We start from the raw sequence: 25,587 nt of genomic DNA, 5'->3' as shown, positions 1-25,587 counted from the left end.
CTCCCCCCCCCCAATTCTGCTGATGCCTGCATGGTGCAGGCTATCACATTCATTTCCCCCATATAATTCGATACATGACATAAATATAGGGGTCGATTCAATTCACAGACAGTTGAATAGTGCCGGGAATTAGCTCCCGGCGCTATTCAACACAGCGCCAAGTGACACTCAATTGTCGGGAATTCATCTCTCACCCCCGGGGGATGAGAGAAGAAATCCGCCAAAAGTGCTGCTGCGCGGCCGGCGCGAGGCTGAGAAGTCGGAGAATGCCCGTTCTCCCGACAAATCAACCTGTTAAGTCCGCGAGAAACAGGCATTCGCCGACTTAACTTGAGCTGAATTGAATAGCGTCGGGAGCTAATTCCTGGCGCTATTTAACTGTCGGTGGATTGAATCGACCCCATGGAGAGTATATATTTATGGGAAATGCAAATGCATAATCTCACGTGATCAAAATAACCTATTTTTTTGTTTCTATGTATGTATGAAACTAAAATGTCCTCCTTATACAGATCACATTGCTGTAACGTTAACATAACAAAGGTACACTAGGGGTGTGGATCATAGAGTCGACAGTAACTAGGTCGACAGTCACATAGTTTCATAGTTAGTGAGGTTGAAAAGAGGCAAAATGCCCATCGGGTTCAACCTGTATTCTGTGTTAAGATGTTCATATTATAATGCACCTGCTGAAGTAATGTTTTACCAATTGACAACTATGGCCCTCATTCCGAGTTGATCGCTAGCTGCCGTTGTCGCAGCGCAGCGATCAGGCTAAAAATCGGCACTTCTGCACATGCATATAGGCAGCAGTACGCACGCGCGAAGTACTTTCACACAAAAATATGCAGTTTCACACAAGGTCAAGCGACGCTTTTCTGTCGCTGTATTGATTGGTGAGTGATTGACAGGAAGTGGGTGTTTCTGGGTGGTAACTGGCCGTTTTCCGGGAGTGTGCTAAAAAACGCAGGTGTGACAGGTAAAAACGCAGGCGTTCTTGGGGAAACGGGGGAGTGGCTGGCCGAACGCAGGGCGTGTTTGTGACGTCAAAGCAGAAACTAAACTGTCTGCAGTGATCGCAAGGAAGGAGTAGGTCTGAAACTGCTCAGAAACTGCATGAAAATTTTTACGAGCAGTTCTGCGATCCTTTCGTTCGCACTTCTGCTAAGTTAAGAGAGGGCGGCGCCCTAGCATGTGCACTGCTGCTAAAAGCAGCTAGCGAGCGATCAACTCGGAATGAGGGCCTATGATTCTTACCACTCAGTCATTAGGTCGACCACTATTGGTCAACAGTGACTAGGTTGACACCTGATATAGGTCGACATGCGTTTTTTAGATTTTGTTGGTGTAGCTTACTTCATAAAGTGACCAGGAACCCCAATTAGTACACCGTATCCCCTCGCATCGCTCACCATGCTTCAGGCAAGGTTACTATTCCCAATCATAGTCCGCGTGGATCGTAAAAGTATGACAAAGTTCAAAAGATTATTATTTTTATTTTTTTTAACTCATGGTTGACCTTTTCATGTGTTGAACTTTGCCATGTCGACTTAATGCATGTTGACCAATAGTGGTCGACCTAATGAGTGTCGACCTAAAGACTGGATCCCATTAAGAGACAAGACAGGGTAGCTGTGAGTGGAGTAAAACACTCGGCTGGTCGGCCTCCCCAGAGTCTATGCTCGTTGCTGTAGTCGGACCAGGCCTGGACACTTCTGCGTGGTAGCAGTTCCCGTGTGGTATGAGGTATCTGATTTTGTTCTCAGAGCCAGCCTGAGGGCTGGGTGAAATGTGATCAGTGCTGTATGTAGGTTTTGTGCTGTGCTGGGCCTCATGTATGAATTCACCAGTATTTTTTGCTGGATCAATAAAAGGTTACCACAGAGCAAGGAGCAGAAGCCGTGAAAAGCATGACATATTACACCTGTACTGTTCCAAGTGCAGGGACAGCTGGGAGATGTGACACACTTTGTGCTGTCCCAGGGAATTAGGCACATTATTGGCCGCTGCCGCCACCCCCCCCCCCTCCCATTGCGCCATTGTCCCTTTCACTTCAAGTACCAGTCCAGATGCCTCGAGACCACCAAAGCATCCCCAGCCTTGCCCTGCTACCAACTCCTGGACCACAATTTACTGCTCACCCCCATCATTTACTTAAAAAAAATATAAAAAACATAATCGGAATGATGAAATAAAAGAATCACCTGGCCCTTATCAGCCTGGAGTGCCGCCCCCCAGCAAGTGCCGCCCCTAGGCACGTGCTTAGTGGGAAATCCACCACTGCCTGGCAGTAGTGCATCCGGCAGTGCCCATATATTTGAGGTGCATTAGAAAGTGGTACAGATTGGCCTAAAGTGAGGGCCATACCACTACTATATTGCATAATGATCATGCCCACTTTGGTGGTTTGGCATGGAAAACCCCTCTATAAACTGTCCTTTATCTAAGCCAATTATTGGTCAGAGTTCCTGAATAAATCCAATTTGAATGAAATTAAATACGATGATTATAGCAATTATAGCAATAATCATGTGCACATACCTTCTACTGTCCCACTTTCCAGGGACTGTTCCCACCCATGTTAGAGGGAGCATTATACCCCCTTTCACATCTCCAATGCCGGATCCCACCCGAGAATTAGAAACGGGTTCTTCCCGCGTGGGATCCGGCATTGGAGACTCTCCTACCTCTTTCTGCTGGCTTCCAGACCCGGCATATTGCCGGGTCTGTTGCCATAGCGGCGGGGGGGGCGACACGACAGCGGGGGTGGAGGTGGAGGCGGCGCTGGGAGATGAGCTCATCTCAGCGCCGCCTCTCCCTATCTTGTAAACGGGTCCCGGGTCGTCTCGACCTGGGAATCCGTTTACAGAGCCACTGACCCAGTATTCAACCCGGGAATAACAATCTGACATGGCGTTTTCACACCGCACACCGACCCGTGTCGACCCGGCAGTATGCCGGGTGGATACTGGGTTATTTGTGCGGTGTGAAAGGGGTATTACACAGTCAGGAGGTACAGCCCAGCCCAGAGCCGGCCCTAACCAATATGATGCCCTAGGCAAAATTTTAGATGGTGCCCCCTAGCACCACCGCTGGTGCCCCCTAGCACCATCGCTGGTTCCGCCTCTGACCTTGCACCTCTTTCCCAGCACCACCACCCCTCATCCATAGCAGTCCCTATTTTGGTGTTTATACCCCCTATATTTTAAATAGGAACAGTTCGCACATTTGGCACACAGCCCAAAAAGGGGGGTGTTTTTACTGGCAAGGGGCATGGCCACACAATAGTAACCCCAATTCCAATTACGCCACACAGTACTGCAACTTTATTCACATTTGATCATGCAATAGTGTCCATAATTCATATTACATCGCACAGTAGTATCACTTTACCTTATAAACGTTACATTAGAGCCCCTTATTCACATTACTACACACTGAATTGCTCCTTATTCACATTCACATTACACCACACCCTATTGCTCCTTATTCACATTAGAGGACACAGTAGTGCCCTTTCTATACGCAATGCCATATAGTAGAGCACCTTATACACATAATGCCACACAGTAATGCCCCTTACACATATGAGACACATTATTAATGTCCTTATAAACATAATGTGCCTTACACATTATGACAACCTTTATTAATGCCCTTTTACACATAATGTCCCTTACACATATGCTGCACATTATTAATGCCCTTATACACATAATGACACACATAGTGCCCCCTACACATTTGCTGCACATTATTAGTCCCCTATACACATAATGATACACAGACAGTAGTACCCTGTTATACATATGCCGCACATTATTAATGCACTTCTACACATAATGACACAGTACCCCTTAAACATATGTTGCACATTATTAATGCATTTTTACATGACACACATAATGCTCCTTACACATATTCCGAACACTACTGCACAACCAACCCACTCACATGCACACAGCACTCACACTGCCACTAACACTGTGACCTCTGCCTCTGCTTGGATACAGATGTGTCCTCATAAATCTTGCCTCAATGTTAACGTCGGGCACATTATTTTAATGAAAATGCATCTTATTTGCATTGCTATGTGGCTAGGGTGCACAAGCAGATTCTGCTGAATAACATGATATGCGGCATGCCTATATACTGTGTGAGACTGTGGCTGTATCTGCATATGAAATGCTACACACAGAATATAGGCGTGCCACATATCATTTTAATCAGCAGAAGCTGCTGATGCCCCTAGACATATCAAATGCCCTAGGCAATTGCCTAGTTTGCCTATGCCTATGGCCGGCTCTGGCCCAGCCCCCCAGAGTAAGCGGGTCTGGGACTCCAGGTCGACAACAAAAAGGTCGACACACCTTAGGTCGACACACCTTAGGTCGACGTGGACAAAAGGTCGACAGAAACAAGGCCAACATGGAAAAAGGTCGACATGAGTTTTTTATGTTTTTTTGGTGTCGTTTTCATCGTAGAGTGACCGGGAACCCCAATTAGTGCACCGCGTCCCCTCGCATGGCTCGCTTCGCTCGCCATGCTTCGGGCATGGTGCCTTCGCTTCGCTTGGCACAGATTACCGTTCCAATCGTAGTCCACGTGGATCGTTAAGTATGAAAAGGTTCCAAAAAAGAAAAAAAATGTGAAAAACTCATGTCGACCTTTTTCCATGTCGACCTCTTGTCCATGTCGACATTTTGTCCATGTCGACCTAAGGTGTGTCGACCAATTGGCGTCGACCCAAGGTGTGTCGACCTTTTTGTTGTCGACCTGGAGTCCGGATACCGAGTAAGCATGAGAAAATGTCATAAAGCCACACCCCTTCCCCATTAGGCCACATCCCTTACAGGGAGTGTGTCTCAAGTCTCTCTTTCAGGATAACATATTTTCAAATACAGGTTGAGTATCCCTTATCCAAAATTCAAAATCACACAATTTTGGTTCCCCTACTGAGATAGTATCTGTATTTATATTTTATTTTACCATTGTTATTACATTTTATTATTATTATTATTATTATTATTATATTTTACTATAGGAGGCTTTGGTTAGTTTTGTGGATCTCTCTTTTGGCCAGTGCTAAAGTATTTAATGCTGTGATAAAGCTGGTTCTAATTCTGCTAGTCCAGAATATTCCTCCGAGGGAAATCTCTGCGACATCACAGAACGTTGTGTTGAAATTCACAGACATCTAGCTGTAGTGTTTACGTTGCAATAAGCATTACAGGTACTAGTCCTGGCCGCTGACTGTGGGTCCCCCACCAATCACTAATAACCAGGATTATTCTCAGAAACCCACTGACGTCATTGTGTCTCTGGCAGATGTAATTGGAGGAGCAGTATTTATATGTGACTCCAACATTTCTATAGGATAAGAGATCAGCACGTTGTTAGTGAACGGGTTATTCTGAGACACGATATTCTCTAAGGGCCTGGACACATGAGAGTGCGTTTTATTATACACACAGGGATAATGTACCTGCATCTTTTTTCTCTTTTTGATCTTTGGATTAGGAAACAACACTCCGCTCTGTTTATTGCTCTGAGTTTTATTTCTACGCAGCAGTCTTGCTTGTTAGGACAAGTATTACAGTGCAGAGCATATATTTTGAACCTGGATAAGTGGCTTCTATTGCCTGAAAGTACAGGATTGGCCACTGGAAATGACAGGAAACTTTGGGGGTCATTCCGAGTTGATCGCTCTCTAGCAACTTTCTGCAGCGCTGCGATCAGGTTAAAACTCAGCAAAACTGCGCATGCGTATGTGCCGCAATGTGCAGGTGCATTGTACGGGTACAAAGAGGATCGGTGCTGGATTTAACGGAGAATCCATTCGCACAGCCGATCGCAAGGTGATTGACAGGAAGAAGACGTTTGTGGGTGTCAACTGGCTGTTTTCTGGGAGTGTATGGGAAAATGCAGGTGTGTCCAAGCGTTTGCAGGGCGGGTGTCTGACGTCAATTCTGGGACCGGACATGCTGAAGTGATCACAGCGGCTGAGTAAGTCCAGAGCTACTCAGAAACGGCAACAAACTTTTTTGTGCCGTTGGCTGTAAAAGCGTTCGCACACTTGCTAAGCGAAAATACACTCCCCCATAGGCGGCGACTATCTGATCGCAGCGCTGCAAAATGTTGCTAGCGAGCGATCAACTCGGAATGACCCCCTAGGTGTCTCAGTAACATCATATAACATATTTATCAAAATTATCAACCCAGCATTTTCCCCATGATGCATGCATCACTGCAATTTACTAAAGTCTGAACACCAGATATGAGAGAGGTATTTCCTGCATGCAGCTAAATAACGCAGGATACTGCACTTCACAATGGGGGTCATTCAGACCCTATCGCTCGCTGCAGTTTGTCACAGTGCAGCGATTGGGTTGGAACCACGCATGCGCCGGCGCCGCAGTGCGCTGGTGCATGGCAGTCGTCGCTGCCTAGCGATCGCCTCTGAGACAGAGGCGGTCGCTGGGTGGGAGGGGGCTGCATTTAGGAGGCGCAGTCCTGCCAACGCAGGCGTGGCCGGACCGTTGGGGGGGCGGGCCGCGGTGGCTGTGTGACGTCTACGATCTTCTTACGTGACATGCGGGGGGACGCCCAGCACAGGGCTAGCCTGCCCCGCATGTCAGTCCGGCCCCCCTCGCAGAAGTGCAAAGGCATCGCACAGCGGCGATGCCTTTGCACTTCACGAGTAGCTCCTGGCCAGCGCAGCTTTAGCGTGCTGGCCGGGAGCTACTCATCGCTCCCCGGCCCGCAGCGGCTGCGTGTGATGTCATGCAGTTGCTGCGGCCCGCCCCCCGTTCGGTCCGGCCACGCCTGCATTGGCTGGACCAAACCCACGAAACGGCGGACAAACGCCGCCATTCCGCCCCCTCCTGCCCAGCGATCACCTCTGCCTGTCAATCAGGCGGAGGCGATCGCATTCCTGCTATGGCCTTCGGCCGCCTGGCATGTGCCAGCAGGGACCCGTTCGCTCTGCTGCGATTAAACGCAGCGAGCGAACTGGTCAGAATCACCCCCATGGTTTTGCCCATTAGCTAACAAATTTGCTGCTGCGATTATATCTGAATTAGGCCCTAAATTTGCATAAGACATGGCTATAATTACGTTATTCTCATAGAATCGCGTTATTAGGCCACACCCCCTCTGCAATGACAGCGGTATTACTGTATTTATTTTTACATTCTGCCCGCTTCACTAGGAAGTGAGCAGAATGTAGGAGGGATGCGTGGGTCTACCCGAAAAATTGGGTGTCTCCTGCAGGATTCAGGAGAGTAGGCAACACTGGTGTAAATAGTAAATGCCACTGGAGAGCCTGTCGGCGGGATATAATGCGAGATGCTGGCCGAACACAGACTTTTTTTTTAAAGGGGCAATCACTTACAAGGCATGTTTTTGCCTTGTAAGTGATTGCCCCTTTAAAAGAAGTCTGAGTTCTGCTGGCATCCCGCACGGCCGCCGGACTCGGCCGGCGTTATATCCCGCTGATGATCTTCTACCACTACAAGACAATTCTGCAACAGCAGGAGAGTTTCGACCCACTGCAAGCTGCTTTTCGGGAGGAAGCACCATCCTGAACCACTGTGTGAGTGGTTTGCAGAATTAAATTTTTGCTACCGTGCATCTACATTTGCACTGCGATGCTGCACAAACAAAATTGCGGTGCATGCGCGGTGCATCCGACTAAAAAAAGAAAGTCCCAATGCATTTTTTCCGCTTTTACCTTCCCCTGTTTCAGTATTATGGAGGCTGCAAGTGTCAGATGTAGTCACTCTGCATTACTGCGTTCTCTTGGTGAGAATCAACAGTACGACGTGATGTTTGCAACACAAAGTTACAACATTTGAAAACAGTTTACTTTATTATTTTGCAAATTGAACATTAGAGACATCAGGAGAATTGCGCAAATTCTCACATGATTATTTCTCTTGGATTGTAAAAGATATGATACATTTTTAGTTATTATGACTATACAATATAAACTATTACTGGGATGTTTTTACCAACACACAAAACAAGAATAAAAATATGTGCAGTAGATAAATACTAAAAACTAGCTCTAGATTAAATAATTGCAACAAAATTTCAGGCACATTAAATTTTACATTGCAAGTCAAACCCAGACTTGTTTCACTTACATGACGTTATCACCGTAGACCTAGACATCTTACAGCTGATGTTGGGACAGTATGACTGATATGAGGCGCAGTGTAATGGGAGTGAGGGGAAGCAACGGTCTACCTGCTCTGGCCTGGCGGGACATTAGAATGTAATAGAGAACATTACACACGTGAGAGGTTTTGTTACCTTACTTATTGAACCACCCTCATATAATAGCTGTGCCATTTTGTTGGAAATGTGTGTGCAGACGGACAGGATCCCAGCTGTCAAGATCCCGACAGTGACATTCCGTCTGCCAGAATGCTGGGGTGAGCGCTAGGAGCAAGCGTTAGGAGGGCAGCAGGGCAAGCGCTAGGAGCGAGCGTTAGGAGGGCAGCGGGGCGAGCGCTAGGAGTCCCCCCTCGCTGCACTCGCCACGCTGAGGGCCCCGTGGCTCGTTGCACTCACTACAGGATCTATTCCCCTCTCTATGGATGTTGTGGACACCCACAAGTGGGAATAGTCCTGGTGGGTCGGGATTCCGGCTGTCGGTATTGCCGGTTGTCGGGATTTGGGCGACAGTATCCTGAACGCTGTTCCTGGCCGCCGGCATTTTAACTGTAACCCGAGCAGTCTTGAGGGTGAGCAGAGTACTGTACACGGGTTACGGTTGTTAGGTCGACCCAACTTAGGTCGACACTCGTTCGGTCAACAACTGAAGGTCGACATGCATTAGGTCGACATGGCCGCTAGGTCAGCATGTACTAGGTCGACAGGTCAAAATGTCGACATGAGTTTTTCTACTTTTTTTTTTTCATTTTTGGGGTTTTTCCATACTTAACGATCCACGTGGCCTACGATTGGAACGGTAATCTGTGCCGAGCGAAGCGGTGGCAGAGCGAGGTACCTTGCCCGAAGCATGGCGAGCGAAGCAAACCATGCAAGGGGACACGGTGCACTAATATGGGTCCTACGTAACTTTACGGAGAAAACGACACCAAAAACAGTCAAAAACCTCATGTCGACCTTTTGACATGTCGACCTAGTACATGTCGACCTAACACCCATGTCGACCTACTGCATGTCGACCTAATGGCAATGTCGCCCTTCAGTGGTCGACCTAATGAGTGTCGGCCTAAGTTGGGTCGACCCAACAACCCATACCCCAGTACACACCAGTAGTTAATTGTATAGGCAAAGACCAGTCAGGTAGCAAATTTGCATCAATTAGTCCCGCCTCCTCCATTCGGCGTTGCATTTCTCTGTGTAATCTCCTCATCCTGCCTGCTTCACTAGGAAGCGGGTGGAATGCCGGAAATGCGGTCACGAAAAATCAGGAGTCTCCCGAACCTTGCAGGAGATGGAAGAATGTATCAGATTTGTGCAATTAAAGCGACAAATTGATATTAGTCATACTTACCTACTTTTTACACCTTGCTTTCAGGAGGGGGACTGGCTACATTACGTTATTTGATTTGCACAATCAAGTGGCCGAGAAAAGCTATAGGGCCTCATTCAGGTTGGATCGCAGTGTGCGATCCAATTGCAAAAAATACAAAAAAGATGCAGGCCTGTCCTGCGCATGTGCCCGCATTTTCTGCGGGGGGCCGCAGAAAATGTGATCGCCTCTGCCTATCAATCAGGGCAGGGGAGGCGGCGACGCTCCGTTTACAGGGCGGAGATGCAGTGTTGCGGGGGCGGCGACGGAGAAAAGGGGGCAACGACAGGAAAATGGTGCGCGTGGCGGGGGGCCTCCTACCAGCGCAGCTAAGATTTGCCGGCATCTTATTAGCGTTGCTATGTGACTAGGATGCACAAGCAGCTTCTGCTGATTAAAATGATATGCGGCATGACTATATTCTGTGTGTAACTGTGGCTGTATCTGCATACGAAATGCTACGTAACAGTGTATTCGTGGAAATCCCTGTAATGTGGCAATACATATGCAGATACAGCCACAGTCGCACACAGAATAAAGGCATGCCACATGTCATTTTAATCAGCAGAAGCTGCTTGTGCATCTCAGTCAATAGCAACGCTAATAAGATGCAGTTAAAGCAAAAAAAAAGGTGCCCAATGTTAGCAAAGCTGCCAGCTGACTCAAGCCAGGTATCTCCTGCTGCATGATGTATTGAGGCAAGATGTATGAGGACACATCTGTATCCAAGCAGAGGCAGAGGTCACAGTGTTAGCGGCCCTGAAAGTGCTGTGTGTGGGTGGGTTGACTCTGCAATAGTGTTCGGCATATGTGTAAGGGGCATTATGTGTGTCATGTGTATAAGGTCATTAATAATGGGGGTCATTCCGAGTTGTTCGCTCGCAAGGCGATTTTAGCAGTATTGCACACGCTAAGCCGTCGCCTACTGGGAGTGAATCTTAGCATCTTAAAATTGCGAACGAAAGATTCGCAACATTGCGAAAAGACATCTCTGTGCAGTTTCTGAGTAGCTCGAGACTTACTCGGCATCTGCGATCAGTTCAGTGCTTGTCGTTCCTGGTTTGACGTCACAAACACACCCAGCGTTCGCCCAGACACTCCTCCGTTTCTCCAGCCACTCCCGCGTTTTTCCCAGAAACGGTAGCGTTTTTTCGCACACACCCATAAAACGGCCTGTTTCCGCCCAGAAACACCCACTTCCTGTCAATCACATTACGATCGCCTGAGCGATGAAAAAGCCGTGAGTAAATTACCAAACTTCTTAGCAAATTTACTTGGCGCAGTCGCAGTGCGGACATTGCGCATGCGTACTAAGCGGAAAATCGCTGCGATGCGAAGAAATTTTCAGAGCGAACGACTCGGAATGACCCCCAATGTGCGGCATATGTGTAAGGGGCATTATGTGTGTCGTGTATAAGGTCATTAATAATGTGCAGCATATGTGTAAGGGGCACTATGTGTGTCGTGTATAAGGGCATTAATAATGTGCGGCATATGTGTAAGGGGCATTATGTGTGTCATTATATATTTAAGGGCATTAATAATGTACAGCGTATGTGTAAGGCACATTATGTTTATAAGGACATTAATTTTTTTTTTTTTCCAATAAAAATAAAGGTTAATATAAGGATATTAATAATCTGTGGCATATGAGCAGGGCCGGACTGGGACTAAAAATAGGCCCTGGCATTTTTGAAGCACACAGGCCCACCTCTGTGACTCCTCCCCTTACTATTCCTGACTCCTCCCGCTTATTAGTCTATGCTCTTACAAATATAATATTCTAACAACATACAAGCGTACATCATTCTCTATTAAAATACACACAACCAGTGGTTGAAGTATACATTTTTAAGTGGGGGTATGGAAATGTGAAGTTTGTAATTAAGCTCCGGAAAAGGTGGTGTGGCCACTCAAAAGGGGGCGTGACCTTCAGTGTAGTTTACCACACCATACATTACGCATTATGCACCACAATAGTAGGACCCCTTATACTATCTAGTACTGGTGCCTCTTTCACATTATACCACACAGTATGAGCCAAAATTCACATTATAGCACCCGGTATGAGCCGAAATTTACATTATAGCACCCGGTATGAGCCGAAATTTACATTATATGCCCCCAATAGTGCAGTGCCAGATCCACAATTGCCCCCACAGTGCCAGGTATACAAATGCCCCCACAGTGCCAGGTATACAAATGCCCACCAGTGCCAGGTATACAAATGCCCCCACAGTGCCAGGTATACAAATGCCCCCACAGTGCCAGATCCACAAATGCCCCCACAGTGCCAGATCCACAAATGCCCCCACAGTGCCAGATCCACAAATGCCCCCACAGTGCCAGATCCACAAATGCCCCCACAGTGCCAGGTATACAAATGCCCCCACAGTGCCAGATCCACAATTGCCCCCACAGTGCCAGGTATACAAATGCCCCCACAGTGTCAGGTATACAAATGCCCCCACAGTGCCAGGTATACAAATGCCCCACAGTGCCAGGTATACAAATGCCCCACAGTGCCAGGTATACAAATGCCCCCACAGTGCCAGATCCACAAATGCCCCCACAGTGCCAGACCCACAAATGCCCCCACAGTGCCAGGTATACAAATGCCCCCACAGTGCCAGATCCACAATTGCCCCCACAGTGTCAGATCCACAATTGCCCCCACAGTGTCAGGTAATACCTGACACTGTGGGGGTAATTGTGGATCTGACACTGTGGGGGCAATTGTATACCTGACAGGTATACAAATGCCCCCGCAGTACAAGGTAAACAATTGCCCCCACAGTGCCAGGTATACAATTGCCCCCACAGCAGCCAGTGCTGCAGCTGCTTACCGCTGCTGCACTGCTGCTGCTGCTCCTCCTCCGAGCTCCGGCTGTGAGAGACGGGTGAGTCAGGAGAGGAGAGCGCCCGCCAGTGCGGCTGTGTCTGGCGCGGCGGCATATAGCGGACTTCGTTCAAACCAGCCGCCGGATCGTGAGCCAATCAGAGCTCGCGGACTGGCGGCTTCTGATTGTCTGCCGGTCCGCGAGCTCTGATTGGCTCACGAACTGGCGGCTGGTTTGAAGTCCGCTATACGCCGCCGCGCCAGACACAGCTGCGCTGGCGGGCGCTCTCCTCTCCTGACAGCTGAGACACGCTGCCGCCGGACTGAGTGGCAGCGTGTCTCAGTGAGCGCTGGACCGGCCCACATGGCCATCGGCCCTTCTGGCATTTGCCAGAAGTGCCAGATGGCCAGTCCGGCCCTGCATATGAGTAAGGGGCATTACTGTGTAGTATTAGGTGTATAAAGGCATTACTAATGTGTGTCATTATGTGTATAAGGACATTAATAATCTGTGGCATATGTGTGAGGGGCATTACTGTGTGGTACTGTATTATGTGTATAAAGGCATTACTAATGTGTGGCATTATGTGTATAAGGTGCTCTACTGTGTGGCTTAATGTATAGAAAGGGCACTACTGTAGTCTAATGTGAATAAAGATCAATATGGTGTGGTGTAATCAATATGGTATGGTGTGGTGTAATGTGAATAAGGAGCAATTCAGTGTGATGTAATGTGTATAAGGGGCACTACTATGAGGAATAACATACATAAGGTAAAGTGGTACTACTGTGTGATGTAACGTGAATAAGGGGCACTATCACATGATAAAATGTGAATAAAGTTGCACTACTGTGTGGTGTAATTTGAATTGGGGGTACTATTGTGTGTCCATGCCCCTTCCCAGAAAGAACATGTCCCTTTTTTGTGCACTGTTCCTATTTAAAATAGGAGCACAAAAATATGGTGCTGGGAAAGGGGTGCTGGGTCAGAGGTGGAAATAGCGGTGGTGCTAGAGGGCACCAGACAAAATCTTGCCTAGGGCATCATATTGGTTAGGGCCGGCTCTGGCTTGACCATTACCAGGTTGCCATCCAAAGGAGACCGAAGGCCCGCACTATACCCTTGTGGCATCCCCTGGAAGCCCTTGACATTTTACATCTAATGCATGTATTATTATCTCAGTTTTAATAAAGCACTGACATATAACAGTTCTGTACCTTGATTGAGCGGATTATGAAAGCTTTTAAATAGCAGTGCAGGACATTCCCCTGTGTGCTGCCTTATGCGCCACATATGAGGAGCAAGATACACCCCTTGCGTAGAGCAAGATCTCCCAGAAATTATTTTTCAAAAGTCGGCAAGTATTTGAGTAGGTCAGGTCTAGGCATAGCATAAATTATGTTACACAGTGGCACAGTGGTTAGCATTACTTCCTCGCCTCACAGGGGCCATGGATTCAAAGCCAACGAGTGTACTATATGTGTGGTGTTTGTGTGTTCTACCCATGTCTGCATGGGTTTTCTCGGGGTGCTCTAGTTGTTTCCTACCACGTGTCATAGAGAACATAGGGGGAGATGTATCAAACCTTGGAGAAAGAAAAAGTGGAGAGAGATAAAGTACCAGCCAATCAGCTACCCTTTTACTGGCTGTGTTTGAAAAATGACAGTCATAAGCTGATTGGTTGGAACATCTCCCCCATAGATTGTAAGCCCCACTAGGCAGAGACTGATGTGGTTGATTAGATATACTCTGAGTAATATGTAGATGCTATATAAATCGCTGATAATAATTGCCTACGTCTGTTTACTACACTGACAGCATGGTAGCTCCTATATTACTGTAGCTACTACAGTATATAGCCTGAAAGTAACCTCTGATGTAGTTTGTGCTTGAAGAAAAACTAGTTTAACAGTAGAAGTGTTACTTTAGCACCTAGCTGCTGCAGCACTTCCCAGTAACAGGACTGTCAATTAAAAATGTGATTTATTTAAGTGCTCATGCATTACGATGACTGGGAGCTATGCAGGACATATTGCACTGACATCGGTAGCACCACTTCAGTGGTTATGTTTTCATTCATTACATGATAAATGTTCCATGTTCTACAATTTTAAACACAACGTTCAAACTGCAGAATGCAGTGGTGTCAGCCGCATGACAGTGGCTATTTAATAATGTCACTAATTCTAAATCTATTAGTTTAAACCCGTCATAGGGGATTATTCAGGTTTGTTAGCAATAGCATACTAAAAAAGCAAGCAACTGGGCAAAACCATGTGCACTGCAGGTGTGGCAGATATAACATGTGCAGAGAGAGTTAGATTTGGGTGGGTTATAGTGTTTCTGTGCAGGGTAAATACTGGCTGCTTTATTTTTACACTGCAATTTAGATTTCAGTTTGAACACACCCCACCCAAATCTAACTCCCTCTGCACATGTTACATGTGCCCCACCTGTAGCGCAACATGGTTTTGCACAGTTTTGTGCTTTTTTGGTTTTCTAACAAACCTGAATAAGGCCCATAGTAAGGTGACGTCCTTAAACTAACACAGTTGGAAAAATACACAATCCATTATAATTTAGGCTAAATAGAAAACTTTGCATGTCTTCATGGCACAATGACCACTAGATTTATCAATGGATAAAACAAGTAAGTACTGACCAACGTAGGGGGGATGCAATCAATTTGCTGACAGCCGGAATCCCGATGCACAGGGTCTATTCCCACCCGTGGGTGTCTACGACACCTACAGAGTGAGAAAAAAACCTGTGGCGAGCGCAGCGAGCATCCAAGGCCGCAAGGGGATTCGTACCGCTTGCTCTGCTGCCGGCATTCTGTAGGGTGGGATGCTGCTGTCAGGATCTTGACAGCCGGCTTCCCGCCTGCCAGTAAATAGTATGCATTCCATGTAGGGATATATTGATCTAAGCCAGTGATCTCCAACGCGTAGCTCGTGAGCTACCGGTAGCTCGCCGTAGTATTTTCGGTAGCTCACAGAGCGCATGGGCTTGGGCAGTCACTGGCACTCCTCCTCCCTTCATTTTTAATATGGTGCCGGCCGTCAGCCAATCAGAGCTCGTGGACCGGCAGTGGCGGCACCTGATTGGCTGCCGGACCGCGAGTTTTGATTAGCTCACTTACCGGCACCATATTTCAAATGGCCGCCGCCGGAGATTCTGTCACCCTCACCGCAGCCGCTCTCCGGACTTCACAGGAGAGGCGCGCACTGCGCTCTCCTCCCCTTCCGTCCCTCATACAGGAGGAGCAGCATCGGCGGCAGTAGAAGATGCTAGTAAGGGTTAGCACTGTGTGGGACACAATATCGGACACTGCGGGGGGGACGGGGGGGCATTTTATCTGGCGCTGCGGGGGGGGGGGGGCATTTTAAATAGCACTGCGGGGGGAATTGTATCTGGCACTGCTGGGGGGCATTATTTGTGTATCTGGCACTGCTGGGAGGCATTATTTGTATATCTGGCACTGCTGTGGGGCATTATTTGTGTATCTGGCACTGCTGTGGGGCATTATTTGTGTATCTGGCACTGCTGTGGGGCATTATTTGTGTTTCTGGCACTGCTGGGAGGCATTATTTGTGTATCTGGCACTGCTGTGGGGCATTATTGGTGTATCTGGCACTGCTGGGAGGCATTATTTGTGTATCTGGCACTGCTGGGAGGCATTATTTGTGTATCTGGCACTGCTGGGAGGCATTATTTGTATATCTGGCACTGCTGTGGGGCATTATTTGTGTATCTGGCACTGCTGTGGGGCATTATTTGTGTATCTGGCACTGCTGTGGGGCATTATTTGTGTATCTGGCACTGCTGGGAGGCATTATTTGTGTATCTGGCACTGCTGTGGGGCATTATTTGTGTATCTGGCACTGCTGGGAGGCATTATTTGTGTATCTGGCACTGCTGGGAGGCATTATTTGTGTATCTGGCACTGCTGGGAGGCATTATTTGTATATCTGGCACTGCTGTGGGGCATTATTTGTGTATCTGGCACTGCTGTGGGGCATTATTTGTGTATCTGGCACTGCTGTGGGGCATCATTTGTGTATCTGGCACTGCTGGGAGGCATTATTTGTATATCTGGCACTGCTGTGGGGCATTATTTGTGTATCTGGCACTGCTGTGGGGCATTATTTGTGTATCTGGCACTGTTGTGGGGCATTATTTGTGTATCTGGCACTGCTGTGGGGCATTATTTGTGTATCTGGCACTGCTGTGGGACATTATTTGTGTATCTGGCACTGCTGGGAGGCATTATTTATGTATCTGCAACTGCTGTGGGGCATTATTTGTGTATCTGGCACTGCTGGGAGGCATTATTTGTGTATCTGGCACTGCTGGGAGGCATTATTTGTATATCTGGCACTGCTGTGGGGCATTATTTGTGTATCTGGCACTGCTGTGGGGCATTATTTGTGTATCTGGCACTGCTGTGAGGCATTATTTGTGTATCTGGCACTGCTGGGAGGCATTATTTGTGTATCTGGCACTGCTGTGGGGCATTATTTGTGTATCTGGCACTGCTGGGAGGCATTATTTGTGTATCTGGCACTGCTGTGGGGCATTATTTGTGTATCTGGCACTGCTGGGGGGGCATTATTTGTGTATCTGGCACTGCTGGGAGGCATTATTTGTATATCTGGCACTGCTGTGGGGCATTATTTGTGTATCTGGCACTGCTGTGGGGCATTATTTGTGTATCTGGCACTGCTGTGGGGCATTATTTGTGTATCTGGCACTGCTGGGAGGCATTATTTGTATATCTGGCACTGCTGTGGGGCATTATTTGTGTATCTGGCACTGCTGTGGGGCATTATTTGTGTATCTGGCACTGCTGTGGGGCATTATTTGTGTATCTGGCACTGCTGGGAGGCATTATTTGTGTATCTGGCACTGCTGTGGGGCATTATTGGTGTATCTGGCACTGCTGGGAGGCATTATTTGTGTATCTGGCACTGCTGTGGGGCATTATTTGTGTATCTGGCACTGCTGGGAGGCATTATTTGTGTATCTGGCACTGCTGTGGGGCATTATTTGTGTATCTGGCACTGCTGTGGGGCATTATTTGTGTATCTGGCACTGCTGGGAGGCATTATTTGTGTATCTGGCACTGCTGGGAGGCATTATTTGTGTATCTGCAACTGCTGTGGGGCATTATTTGTGTATCTGGCACTGCTGGGAGGCATTATTTGTATATCTGGCACTGCTGTGGGGCATTATTTGTGTATCTGGCACTGCTGTGGGGCATTATTTGTGTATCTGGCACTGCTGTGAGGCATTATTTGTGTATTTGGCACTGCTGGGAGGCATTATTTGTGTATCTGGCACTGCTGTGGGGCATTATTTGTGTATCTGGCACTGCTGGGAGGCATTATTTGTGTATCTGGCACTGCTGTGGGGCATTATTTGTGTATCTGGCACTGCTGGGAGGCATTATTTGTGTATCTGGCACTGCTGGGAGGCATTATTTGTGTATCTGGCACTGCTGGGAGGCATTATTTGTGTATCTGGCACTGCTGTGGGGCATTATTTGTGTATCTGGCACTGCTGTGGGGCATTATTTGTGTATCTGGCACTGCTGGGGGCATTATTTGTGTATCTGGCACTGCTGGGAGGCATTATTTGTATATCTGGCACTGCTGGGGGGCATTATTTGTGTATCTGGCACTGCTGTGGGGCATTATTTGTGTATCTGGCACTGCTGGGAGGCATTATTTGTGTATCTGGCACTGCTGGGAGGCATTATTTGTATATCTGGCACTGCTGGGGGGCATTATTTGTGTATCTGGCACTACGCGGGGGGGCATTACTGGTAGTTGTGAGGCCACACCCACTTTTGTGAGGCCACACCCACTTAACAGGAACGCCAGCGCATTATGGGGAGGGGGTAGCTCCTTCAGAGGTTTTATTTTCCGAAAGTGGCTCACACCCCAATTAAGGTTGGAGACCACTGACCTAAGCAATGTACAGTCAAATCCTCATATCTCATTCACACCTAGGCAGTGAAAAAATGTATAAAAAATGCATAAAAGGTATGTACATGGCATAAACAGAGAGAGGAGCAGGTAAAAAAAAGTAGCAGATTTGCTCCTGGACAAACCATGTTTCAATGCAAGAGGTGTAAATGCACTTACTGTATGTTTTTATTTTTGCATGTAGGGAAAATCCTGTTTTTACACTGAAATTTAGAATTGAGTTAGGATACACCCATTCCCAACTTTAAATATTCGACTCATGTTAAATTTCCCCCACTGCTGCACAGAACAATAATTACGCCAAGGTGCAAACTTGCTGGGTTTTTTGTTTACTTTTTTATTGCTTTGCTCCTAAATCTGCATAATCATTATTTTATACTGCTAGCTTAACACATGAGGAATGTTTCACGTTCTAAAATTGTCAACACAATGAGGGTTATTCAGGTTTGTTAGCAAACCAAAAAAGTTAGCAATTGGGCAGAACCATGTTGCACTGCAGGTGGGGCAGATGTAACATGTGCAGAGAGAGTTAGATTTGGGTGGGTTATTTTGTTTCTGTGCAGGGTAAATACTGGCTGCTTTATTTTTACACTGCAATTTAGATTTCAGTCTTAACACACCCCATACAAATCTAACTCTCTCTGCACATGTTACCTCTGCCCCACCTGCATGGTTTTGCCAAATTGCTAACTTTTATGGTTTGCTAACAAACCTAAATAAGGCCCAATGTTCAAATTTTAGAAGGCAATGGTGTGAAATGAATATCACTGTTTAGTATTGTTTGGCCTATGTTTGTAGCACAATAAGTGTGGAATTGTAGGAACAAACTCTTATAGCTTCTCTTACACGGAAAGCCCCCTCTGTTATTCATACTAATAATATACTGTAAAACCTTTCAGTATTTTAAGAATACAATCAACTCCCACTGACTGTTACAGATGAATTGAAGGTGAATATCTTATGTAAAATGTACAAAATGTGTTTGTAAATAAACAGCAGTAAAATATGACTTTGAATGGACTTTTGGATATTTTGGTAAACTAATACTAGGATGTCAAATCTATTTGACCCCCTCCATGACCAAACAAACACCCCATACATTGATTCCATCTGTTTATCTTTTCGTACTTCAAAGGCTAGTTCCTGCACATAATTCAGTTATCAAGGGTATACTGTACCTGCCAAGAATTTCTCTCAGGAACGTCATACCTGTTTATCATCTTAATTACACCAATGTTTTCATGGTACATTTGAAATAAAATAAAAATAAAAAACCTCTGATATATGACCATGAAAATAATTAAATTATAATGCTTACCGGTAAGGATAGATCCCTTTCATCCCGGAATTCTGGTAGCGTTTCTAAGCAGAAGATGACTATGGAGATGAGAATGACCATGACAGAGATAATTGCGACGATACGTGCGGCAGAAGAACTGTCCGGGTGTTCAAAGAGGAGCCATACTTGCTTCATGAACTCACATTCAGGAAGAAGTCTCTCCTCCTCTTTTTGAAACCCCTCATCTTCTCTAAATTTCCTGATCACATCATCTCCAAGCTGGTAAAACATCAGCTCCTCCATAAAAACATCTAGGGGTATGTTAGCAGGCCGACGAAGTCGACCGCCTGATTGGTAAAAGTACAGTATTGAGTCGAAACATGGCCGGTTCCGGTCAAAGAAGTACTCATTCCTCAGTGGATCGAAGAAGCGCATTCGTTTCCTTGGGTCTCCTAACAAGGTTTCGGGGAACCTGCTGAGTGTCCTTATCTGAGTCTCAAACCTCAGCCCTGAGACATTGATCACCAACCGTTCGCAGCAGTCTTTCTGACGGCAGAGTTCGAACGTCTTCTCATCGGAGACCACCATAAGGTTGGAGCTCCCAATCACATCCTCCCCGTTCTCCATGACTGAGAGCATACGTGTGTCCTCAGGGTAGTCCATGTAGAGATAAAATATCCATAGCGTCCTACGTGTGTTTCATTATTCGCCTTTCTCTGATAGCTTTCACATTCCCTTTTTCAAAGGAGTACTTCTTGTTCATCTCTTGACTTTGTGTTTGCTTTCAAAAACCTTTGATCGCCTTAGCTGGGAGAGAGGAACTTACATATCATGTCTGCTTGACTGTCCTTTAAAGTTTGACTTTTCCAAGATTCCAAATTTGCTCATAAACTTTACTTCCAGTCGGGTTTTCTCCCACTAAGTGAGGAGACACATCAGCCCTCCCACTCACCCCTTGTCTCTTAGTTGTGTGATTCTGCCTGCCTCGATCAAGAGATTAACATTATGTCACTTGCTCTTGCTGTATGTATATTTCTTTCCAGACCTTCATACCAATAGCAGAACTTCACTCTGTGCTGTAAACAGATTTGCAGGGATCATGGTATCGGTTTCTCCTTACTGCATAAGCTAACAGTTCCATGCAAAATAAAAATACACATCGGCTGCTCCTCCCTCCCTCCCAACTCCCCTTCCCAATTAATGTCCGAGAACCCATTGAAGGCTGGAGGTCAGCCCAGCCCCAAGTCCAACACCGTGCAGCCTCTAAAAATAATACCTTGCTAACTAGACGGCTTAGAATAGCCTGCTGCAAAAATTTCAGACTGTTTTAAATTTTTGTTATTTGGGGTAAGGATTCGGATACTTCACCTAACCATATTGACAACTAGTTTTTAGAAATGACAGCGGGGACCTTCGTTTGATCAGCTGTGTCACACAACTTCTGTGGCCTAAACTTACGTCATTCAGCAAAACCCATGAGGGTAAATTGACTAAGGTGGAAGTTATTTAGAACTGGTGATGTTTCTCATAGCAACCAATCAGATTCTACTTAACATTTATCTAGCTGCTTCTAGAAGATAAAAGGGGTGTGGATCATAGGGTCGACAGTAATTAGGTCGAAAGTCATTAGGTCGATCACTATTGGTCGACAGTGACTAGGTCGACACCTGACATAGGTCGACACTGTCATTAGGTCAACATGCAAAATGTCAACATGGAAAAAGGTCAACATGAGTTTTTTATAAAAAAAATTGTGTCATTTTCTTCGTAAAGTGACCCCAGTTAGTGCATCGTATCCCCTGGCACAGCTCGCAAGCTTCAGGCAAGGTGCCTCGCACTGCTACCGCTGCGCTCAGCACAGGTTACTATTCCCAGTCGTAGTCCGCGTGGATCGTAAAGTATGAAAAAGTAAAAAAAATATATATTTTTTCAAACTCACGTCAACCTTTTCATGTGTCGACATTTGCCACGTCGACTTAGTGACCATTTGACCTAATGAGTGTCGACCTAAGTGCTGTTGACCTAAAGACTGGCTACAGTTAAAAGATAAAATCTGATTTGTTGCTATGGGTAATGGGGGTCATTCTGACCCGATCGCAAGCTGCAGTTTCTCGCAGCGTAGCGATCATGTCAGATCTGCGCATGCGCCGCAGTGCGCTGGCGCATGGCCGCCCGTCGCTACAGTACGATCGCCTCTGCCTGATTGACAGGCCGAGGCGGTCAATGGCCGGGAGGGGGCGAAACGGCGGGCAACTACTGCGGGCCGGGGAGCGAAGAGTATCTCCCGGCCAGCTACTCTTGAAGTGCAAAGGCATCGTCGCAGTGTGATGCCTTTATACTTCTGCGGGGGGAAGGGGGGGGCGGCACTGACATGCGGGGTGGACTAGCCCTGTGCTGGGCGTCCCCCCGCATGTCTGAGTTCATGATCGTAGCTGTGCTAGATTTAGCACAGCTACGATCAACTCGGAATGACCCCCAATATCACCACTTCTAAAAACTCCCACCTTAGTAAATTTACCCCATAGACCCAAGTTTAGATGTTGATTTTTTTTCATGAACATAATAAATTGATAGCATTGTTAAGCGTTTCATATCTACCGGCGTTATGTATTACAGAGCTATGACTTATAACCGATGCATTGCTGTTTTAGGTACTGCAGTGTTTTGCTTTCTTATCTTCTTGTTACCTTTTTACATTTTAAAGCAAACTGGGCCCTTTGCTCTTACAATGGCACTTATGGCAGGAATAAGCGGCTAATCTCCAGTTTCCTCTGTCAGACTATGATTTCATGTGTCAGTGGATAATACTGCATATACATGTATACAATGCCTGCTTGTGAATTTGTCAAGTGCAACGCTATGAGCTGTTACATCATGTTCCCGTCTAATACGTCTCGCATTAGTGAGCAATTTGTGAAGCGATTACATGGAGCAATACAAGGTATTAACAAAGAATTCCTTCATATATACATAATAAAGGGACTTATCAAACGGAGCATCTACTATGGTCATTTTGTTTTGGACTATATAATACCACCAGATCTACATAAGCCTGTCTGGTAGAACAAAAGATAACGCTCCTGACATGAATCAAATGAAACAATGTACACTGCGATAACAATTTGGGTGGCTTAACCTAGTAGTACATAAAATAGGAGGGCATTTATAGGAATAACGCCAATGCGGGAGCTGATTAGCAGTGTTGAGTCAGTTACTTTAAAGTCCCTGGTCGACCGGGTGTGGATTATTGCATCGACAGGTTCTAGGTCGACAATGTTTCAGTCGACCACTATAGGTCGACAGGCACTAGGTCGACAGAGTTGGAAAGTCGACAGGGGTTGTAGGGCGACATGGTCTAGGTCGACAGTTCAAAAGGTTGACAGGAGTTTTTCATGTGTTTTTGGTGTTGTTTTCTCCGTACAGTGACCGGGAAGTCCAATTAGTGCACCGTGTCCCCTCGCATGGCTCGCTACGCTCGCCATGCTTTGGGCAAGGTGCCTCGCTCCACTACCGCTTCGCTCGGCACAGGTTACCGTTCCAATCGTAGTCCACGTGGATCGTTAAGTATGAAAAAGTTTTAAAAAAGGAAAACATTTTTAAAAAGTCACGTCGACCTTTTGATCTGTCGACCTAGAAACCATGTCGACCTCGTGACTGTCGACCAATAGTGGTCGACCTAACCATTGTCGACCTAGACAGTGTCGATCTTCAGACCGGATCCCGATCAACCAATAGCATTTCTGCACAAAATCAATACAAGCATGTTCATTTGCTATTAAAGATATTTTCTTTTAAAGATTTTTTCTGCCTTTGGATTACATGTATTATTAGTGTATTCCTTTTTTTTCACGATGCCTTCTGTGCTTCTCAGCATAGTTTTATAACATCCAGGGATAAAAAAGAAAAGCTGCTGGGCAGTGGTGGTATGTGAAGGAAAATCTAGTAGACATTTTTTATTCTGTTGTGATTATTTTTTCCCTCTGATTTAAATTAGACACACTTTGGACTCTGTTTAATAAACTTTAAAACATAATTTCTCCATAGAAAGCAAATCATTTCTATTCTCTATATTTAGAAAATTCAAAAGTCCTTTTAATTTCTCCATTCATGATCCTGCAGCCCCTATTGGATAATATGGGGGCTGTGCAGAAACAGTATTTATATATATGAAAGAAGCTTCACTTTACTTCTCCCTTGGCCACTGGCCAGCTATCTACTCCCCGGCTGCTACGGTCCTCCCCCAGATGCTTCTCTCCTCCCCCAGCTGCTACTTTCCTCCCCCAGATGCTTCTCTCCTCCCCCGGCTGCTACTCTCCTCCCCCAGATACTTCTCTCCTCCCCCGGCTGCTACTCTCCTCCCCCAGATACTTCTCCACCAGCTGCTTTTTTTCTCTCCCGACTGCTTCTCTCCTCCCTCAGCCACTTGTCTCCTCCCCCAACTGCATCTCTCCTCCCCCGACTGCGTCTCTCCTCCCCTGACTGCTTCTCTCCTCCACTGGCTGAGTCTCTCCTCCCCCGACTGCTTCTCTCCTCCCCTGGCTGCTTCTCTCCACCCCAACTGCTTCTCTCCACCCCAGCCACTTCTCTTCTCCCCCAACTGCTTCTCTCCTCCCCTGGCCGCTTCTCTCCTCCTCCGACTGCTTCTCTCCTCCCCTGGCCGCTTCTCTCCTCCTCCGACTGCTTCTCTCCTCCCCTAACTGCTTCTCTCCTTCTCCCCAGCCACTACTCTCCTCCTGACTCTATGCTGTGTCCCTGAAAAGGCGCATACGCGGTTGAATTAAGATGGGACCAGACATCTTTCGCTTATTCAAAGGATGCAAACAAGGGCCACAGTTAAATTGGAAGTATTATCATAAAAATGTGGTAGCTACAAGTACAGAGGCAAAGCTCCTAACAGAACTCTCAAAACTGAAAGTGAATAATTTAAAAAGGCCAGATGGGATATAGTCAAGTATACTAAAAGAGTTCAAAGGGGTGCTGGTAACACCCTTCATACACCTTTCACACATCGGGTCTAAAAGTGGCAGACTAAATGGGCCAAGTGGTTCCTATCTGCTGTCAAATTCTATGTTCTTTGTGTTCAGTCTCCTTGCCGAGACTGCCAAAAATATTTAGCGATAAGCTGAAATTATATTCAGATTCAATAGGAAATTTTTACTAAATAGACCCCTTTATGTATTGTATGTATGTGATCTAATGTGATTGTCAAAGTGGCTTTATATAAGTATGATACACAAGGGGGTAGATTTACGAAAAATTAAAAGTCGTGGCGTTGCCCATAGCAATTTATCAGAATCTAGCTATAATTTCTCTAGAGCATAGGTTCTCAAACTCGGTCCTCAGGACCCCACACGGTTCATGTTTTGCAGGTCAACTGTAGATTTTTAAAATGTGACAGTTGGTGATACACAGTGCAGCTGCCGGGTGACATGGAAAACGTGAACCGTGTGGGGTCCTGAGGACCGAGTTTGAGAACCACTGCTCTAGAGAAAAAAGTTTTTTTTTTGGGGGGGGGGGGGGTAATCCGAACTGGTGCAAAGCAGTTTAGATGTTACAGACTTCAGAAAATGTCACCACATTTAAACACAAATACAGCTACCTGAAGTTTGAAATCTGTATTACACCACAGGCGCTAATAGACTATATATCATACATAAAATATCACCATTACGTCCCTTTTGGCAGAGTGAAGAGTTCCTTTGGCTGGGTCTTTTCTTCAATTCAGAATACCTGATGTAGAATCTCCAGCATACAAAGACATAAAAATAAAAAACAACCAATGTGTAGTAGGTTTTTTTCTTCACAAATACATGGATAATAGTGACTTCAAGAGTCTATGGGAGTCATTCCGAGTTAATCGGTCGCTAGCTAGTTTTAGCAGCCGTGCAAATGCTATGCCGCCGCCCACTGGGGAGTGTATTTTAGCTTAGC

General features: G+C 46.3%; 1 protein-coding gene across 1 annotated transcript in view; it reads right to left on the bottom strand.

Moving 5' to 3' along the window:
- Positions 1-20,787, bottom strand: part of KCNA7 (potassium voltage-gated channel subfamily A member 7) — a 120,110-nt gene extending 99,323 nt beyond the window's left edge. Inside the window, exon 1 of the mRNA XM_063942445.1 lies at positions 19,696-20,787. Within this exon, the coding sequence (XP_063798515.1) occupies positions 19,696-20,319 (624 nt within the window). The 5' untranslated portion in view covers positions 20,320-20,787. The remainder of the gene's footprint in view (positions 1-19,695) is intronic.
- Positions 20,788-25,587: the final 4,800 nt, after the last annotated feature.

This window comes from Pseudophryne corroboree, chromosome 10 (assembly GCF_028390025.1).
Source record: "Pseudophryne corroboree isolate aPseCor3 chromosome 10, aPseCor3.hap2, whole genome shotgun sequence".
In the NCBI taxonomy this organism is placed as follows: domain Eukaryota; kingdom Metazoa; phylum Chordata; class Amphibia; order Anura; family Myobatrachidae; genus Pseudophryne; species Pseudophryne corroboree.
This window is presented reverse-complemented; position numbering and strand designations above follow the sequence as displayed.